Source organism: Carassius gibelio, chromosome B21 (genome assembly GCF_023724105.1).
Source record: "Carassius gibelio isolate Cgi1373 ecotype wild population from Czech Republic chromosome B21, carGib1.2-hapl.c, whole genome shotgun sequence".
NCBI classification, from domain to species: Eukaryota; Metazoa; Chordata; class Actinopteri; order Cypriniformes; family Cyprinidae; genus Carassius; species Carassius gibelio.
The window spans coordinates 6737787-6743786 of record NC_068416.1 but is presented as its reverse complement, the minus strand read 5'-3'; the positions used below and the strand labels follow the sequence as shown (position 1 = coordinate 6743786).

At 41.8% G+C, this 6000-nt stretch overlaps 1 protein-coding gene across 2 annotated transcripts; it reads left to right on the top strand.

Annotated features, from left to right (window-relative positions):
• Window positions 1–539: 539 nt before the first annotated feature.
• LOC127986157 (NHS-like protein 2) lies at window positions 540–5599 on the top strand. Of its 2 annotated transcripts, none has more exons than XM_052588396.1 (5): window positions 540–672; window positions 980–1125; window positions 2704–4547; window positions 4632–4770; window positions 4862–5599. In XM_052588396.1, the coding sequence occupies exons 3-5, from the start codon at window positions 2789–2791 to the stop codon at window positions 5127–5129; spliced, it is 2166 nt and encodes a 721-aa protein (XP_052444356.1). In that variant the 5' UTR covers window positions 540–672; window positions 980–1125; window positions 2704–2788; the 3' UTR covers window positions 5130–5599. The 2 variants fall into 2 exon arrangements, with proteins under 2 accessions (XP_052444356.1, XP_052444355.1); XM_052588395.1 differs by having other exon boundaries at window positions 980–1198.
• The last annotated feature ends 401 nt before the right edge of the window (window positions 5600–6000 follow it).

Below are 6000 nucleotides of genomic sequence, written 5' to 3'. Positions count from 1 at the left end.
TCATGAAAAATGGCGGCAAAAACAAAAGTGTTGCATTTATAATTTTGTTACTTTATATGACGTAGCGCAACATTGTAATGCATTACTTTCCATAAAACAGTACTAAGTAACACAATAAGTTACTTTATATGGAGTAACGCAATATTGTAATGCATTACTTTCCGTAAAAAGTAACTAAGTAACACAATTAGTTACTTTTTATGTAATAACGCAATATTTGAATGCATACATGGTTACATACATCAAATTGGACAGGGCATCTTTAATTATGCATCACCTCGTTTGACTCTAATAGTAAAACATCCTCAAGCTCTCCTGGTCTGAGCTCACTCATGATGTTAAGTGAAAGGCTACGCTGAGTATTACCACATGAAGTTTTACGATCAAACGGGCTTGTTATGCAACGGAGTTGTGTAATACTGAATGATTATATATTTCACACCCTTCAAACGTGTACTCACGCCACCTCTGTTGTTGAAATGTGGAAAATGCAGAACAATGGTGAATGCCTGTTTCGCAGTGTTCCTGAAAATGGGTGGATCTGACTTCATATCTCACTCGTTCAGCTGTGAGAACGAAACCTGCAGTGATATGCATGAGAAGCATCACTGTGTCTGCGATCTTTCTGAGATGTTTTTATACCATACTGCAATGCTGCACGAAGTGAGAACGGTCTGTTTTATCGAAACACGACTGCTGCATACTGCATTCTTAATATCAACTATGAGATCACAGTTTCTATGTTAATGCATCCCATGTGATTATCAGAGTAAATGCCTATGCATACAGGTGTATTATTATTTGATAATATAATCTAGGTTACAGTGGATTTTATTTGCTACCGTCATGGATTCTGACATATAGCTGTTTTTGACAAGCAGCACAATGTATTTCCCAGTGTCTCTGAGGATTTGGTGTTTATATAATGTCTCTCTCCCTCTCTCTCTCTCTCTCTCTCTCTCTCTCTCTCCTCACTCAGCATTCAACGAACTTGAACTCAGAGAGGAAGCAAGCAGCCCACTTCCTATCGTCATGGTAACAGCATGTGAATGCGTTGAGCCAGAGCAGCGAGCTAGAGAGAGACAGCATCACACGGCACGGTTCGGTCCCCAGAGCGGATGAAAGGTAAGACGAAGGGGACGATTCGGTTTGACCGTCCTCAGAGATCTGGGAAATGTGCATTTAACTGCATTGAAAGGTTTGTTGATTCCATGCCTTTGTCTGTGACGTTTGTCCTCTGCAGCAAAATTGTGTATTTCGGCGAAGTGACCTCTGACTTTGGTCATGCAACTTCGCAGTTTCTTAAACGGGTTGATTTAGTATTGTATTTTGCCTTGTAGTTATTCCAGCCTGTCAGGGGTGTCATGCACATCAGTACGGTTACAAAACATACATATTTCTGGCTGTAAGCAGCAACGTCACAATGCACACGCAGGAGCATGTGAGGAGTGTTTTTTTTTTTTTTTAATTTTATGTTTTGTTGATGTGAATTCCTGAAGATTCCTTCAGAGACAGCGCTTGTGACAACACAACTTTGGTGTCGACAGTGATATCACTGATTATAAACACAGAGCAGTTGTCGAGGTCTGAGCAATAGAAAACCAGTTGTAAACATTTGGTATGATTTTCAGAGCGAGCATCAGGTTGATTGCGTCCTTCACAGCAAGAAGCTTGGGATGCACTACAGGACTCGTTTAATTGCAAAACCATCAAATACTGGGTGGAATTGACTTAATTTTAGAAGAACATTAGTAATGTTAGAAATGACTCTGTTTTTAGTGAATACAATGAATGCATTCACATAGATGGTGGTGCGTTTAAGGATTTTTAAATAGATAAATGGACTTCAGTTTTGAAGAATCTTGTCATTTCCTTTTGAAAGGAATGAGAAGAGTGTGAATATTCTGTGCGATCATTCTGGTTTTGTTATTTTTCCCGCAAAGAGGTGCAATGTGACATCATCACTTAATTAATATTATATTAACAATGAGTATTTTTTTTTGTCCAAGGCTCCTTGAGCTTTGAGGGGGAGATATACAACAAATGGAAATGAAAAATCACAACTTTAAATGCCTGAGACATAGATTTTCTTTCTTTTTTTATTTACAACAGAAAGGATAATCGTCAAGGCCAGCCTGTGTAACACTTTATCATATAGGGACCAATTCTCACTATTAACTAGTTGCTTATTAGCATGCCTATTATTATCATATTGGTTGTTTGTAAGCACTTATCCTGCATGGATATATTCATCACTAAAACCTAAATTTAACAACTACTTTACTAACTATTAATAAGCAGCAAATTAGGAGTTTATTAAGGCAAAGACGTAGTTAATGGTTTGTTAAAAGCGAGAATTGAATCTTAAAATAAAGTGACCCCAGCCCCAGTAACTCTCATCTGAGCATTAATTTCCTCTATTCTTTAATAAAATATGATGATGGCTCCCTGCAGTCACCAGTCAGGATAAACGCATGTGGAAATACAGATTTCTCTCGAGTTTTTATGTGGATTAACAGGTAACTGTTTCCATGGCAGACACCCACTCGTGTGCCAAACAAAGACCAAGATGGGCAGATTTTAGTCCACTCTGTTTAAAGCATTCGGACAGTGATGTCACCCATGAGAGGAAACGATATTCAGTATTTGTCTTTATTTGTAGCATCACAGCCCTGCAATGAATTATTCTTTCTGTCGCACCAGGTTGTGTATTTTCAAGCTTGACGGAGCTAATGGAATATCTCTGCAACGGATTGATTCATGGGAAAGTGCTGAATTGAAATCGAAGATGGAAAACACGACCTTGGTTTGTTCTGCCCAAGGCTGGTGCGGCCCGAACATCTCCACCTTTTCATCCGAGTGGGATGATAACGTGAACTCCTTCCTGAAGGCACCTGACGTGATCAAACCCCCTCCACAGTTCCAGGATCCCGAGGAGACGAGCCAGACATCACCCACTAACTCTGCCGCCGTGATGAGACGAGATAAAGATTGCATGAAGAAGGAGCGTAGGAGTCGACCGATCAGTAACATAGAGCTCCACAGACGCTCCTTGTCACTTTTCGCCACGGTCAACTCCAATCCTGGTGTGGCCCGGCGCCGGTGTGAAAGCTATGCGCTTTCATATCCCAGCAGCAGCTCGGAGGACAGCGGCAGCGACAGCACATCCAGGAGAGGAGGTCGACTCCCGGATGCCGTGCCGCGATCTAGATCTCGAAGCATCGTCCTCAAGAAAGCCAAAACTAAACCAGCTCCACCTGTGCGCACAGTGTCACTGCAAAGGCTCGCGGCGGAGAATGATTCAGAACAGAAATTACAAGGGCTTCCTCTGAAAAAAGACGGCCGAAACATCATGATACTGCCTGATCTCATTCCAACCTCAAAGCAAGGAGTCAGTAAGAGCAAGAAACCAACAGCTGAAGCACCTGGCAAGACACTGAAGACGTCTGTCTCTAGCCACCGAGCACTTAATGAGCTTCGATCCAGCGAACCATGTAAGTCTATGCCAACTACAATAAACGGAAGCACCGTCGGTAATTATGAAATGAACACATCCCCGTCTTCTTCCCACTCCTCGCCCTCCCAGCCTTGCATCTCTTCTCCTTCCAAACGCTTCGGGACAAACTCTCCATCGAGTGGCTATGCAAGCCAATGCGAAACACCTACTCAATCTCAGCTGGGAGGCAGAATGCGCCATAAGCCTTCCAGTGTTATTCCTAACCAAAGAGTGAGAAACCGCAACGCAAGGCTATCTCTTCAGCTTCCCGATCTACATCAGCACTCTCCTGATCCAGAGCCTTCCGTAGCTCAGCCGAAAGTAAACCGCCGCTACTCGGACAGCACCGAAGCCACCAGACCCAAGCAAAGGATGAGCAACAGTTTGATGATCATGCCAGTGGTGACTCAAGAGGATCTGAACAGCGTGCGTTTGCGCTCGGTTAGCAGCTCCGATCTTGAGAATTCGCAGGAGACTACAGCGGATGCTATCGAAGAGGAGATCTCTTTAAGCCCTGCAAACCACCAAAAAGCCAAACCTCCAGTGGCTCCCAAGCCCCAGAGAAATAAGTGGCCACCCATGGCTCAGACGCGTTTTGGAACAACATCTGATCCAGAACCAGCAACAGTCAAACCCAGTGAGAGCCCGCAAGATATTTACGCAATGATTAACAAAGTTAAACCCACAGTGCCTGTACCATCAGACCAAGCGCATCATCTGAAGCAGCAGAAGGACTGCTACATTTCGGAAGGACATTCTCCACGGCCACAGAATCCAAATGTGCTCCCCTTCAGCACAACCACCGGCTCTAACCAACATGGACTTCCTAAAAAGCGAAGAGCCCCACCGCCTCCTCTGAAGAAGACACCAGCTGTGGACAATTCACTTTATTATAACTCACCAGCTCAGAAAAGCCCAGACGATTCCTTGTCTCCAAGTAAACTCAAGTCTCCGAAGTCTCCCATCTCTGCAAGTCAGTATCATGTTACTCTATATGGCGTCATTCCATCATATCCTATGGCCACTGACCAACAGCACTCAAATGCAAAAGGTAGGAGACCGAATTTGGTTTTTCCAGTGTTAAACTGTTATATACCAAATGCTTATCATTAACTCCCGTTCTTAATGTCAACAGATGAGCCAACGTACGATGTAGAGAAGAGGGAGCAAATGCCTGACCTAGGATCTCTGCAATTGGTAGGAGAGGAAGACGATGTGTTTCTTTACAAGTCCAAATCTCAAACAACGGAGGACCTGTTCACCATAATTCACAGGTTAATTAGAACGAAATACACTTTTTCTAAGTTGTTAAACTCTTCTTTTGGCTTCTAAATTCTGTCCTCATATCGTTTTCCAATTTTGCAGGTCTAAAAGAAAGCTTCTGGGTCGTAAAGACTCCTTTGAAAACAAGCAGGGGGATCCGGGCACTCAGACGCTCGGCAGTGGAGCGTCCAAAATCAGTTCTCAAAATGACAACTTCATGGCTTTTCTGAGAAGGACGAGAAGTGCCAAGGCTAGCTGCAGTGAACGAATCTCAGCGACAGAGCTCCTCAGAAGCTCCAAGCCCACGGCTAACATCGCGGCAAACATGACCCACCGCAAAAACAGCTATGTTCAGTCACACGCTCCATAGAGCAGACTTTTCCCCAGTCCTGTTTTATATCTAAATCAGTTTGTGACAAATGCCATGTTAAAGTTTCTGAAATAATATATTAAGAGTATCAAGACACCGGCTTGTAAATATTTGCTTTTGTTTTGAAAAAGACCTAAAGTAGAACATTATGAAGTTAAAACGTACAGTATATCTTCCTGAAACAGGTTTGTTGCTGTGAATGATAACAGAATGATACACATTTGTAAATACAAATACAGCTTTAAGTGTTAATGTAAATATAAGTGTTTTAAGAGTGGAGATGCTTTCCTGAGAAAATGTAACAGTTCTAGTCTCTATGTTACTGAATATTAAAACATAAATAAGTTGTTGTGTTTGGACTTCCTGTCTTCCATAAAGAAGACGACTATTGTATATCAATGACTGTATTAAAAGATGTTCTGCTGTAGATTTGCACATGTTCAGTATAATAAATTACTTTTCAGAAGTGACTCTTATATATTTTTGTGTATATTCACCCTTTTGCAGGCTTGTTTACAGAAATGCATATTTAGTTTGAGCTGTGATCTCAAACAGAAAGTGTGTCTATCATGTATCTCTTCACCATTAAATATGTGGGTTGTGTGAGGAAGAGCTGCCAGACATAACAAGGAATAATTCCTTACTAATCAATATAATCTTCAGGTTGCATAGACGTAAAAATGGCATCACACACCTTCTGCTGCCTGACTTTGAAGGGATTATTACTTAATTAACTTGAACTGAGTCTTTTATTTATTATCATGAATAGGATACTGCATGAAACACTCACTTTTGACAGGGTAAGTTTACAATCATAGGACACAGTAGCATGCATACATTTAATATTGCATTATGAAGCCAAAAATGTTAA

Excerpts from the sequence above, each read along its gene's own strand:
- LOC127986157 (XM_052588395.1), top strand. The coding sequence starts at position 1,119 with ATGAAAGGTAAGACGAAGGGGACGATTCGGTTTGACCGTCCTCAGAGA. Across the intron at positions 1,199-2,703 it reads GCATTTAACTGCATTGAAAG|GTTGTGTATTTTCAAGCTTG; the intron begins GTTTGTTGATTC and ends CTGTCGCACCAG. Across the intron at positions 4,771-4,861 it reads CTGTTCACCATAATTCACAG|GTCTAAAAGAAAGCTTCTGG; the intron begins GTTAATTAGAAC and ends CCAATTTTGCAG.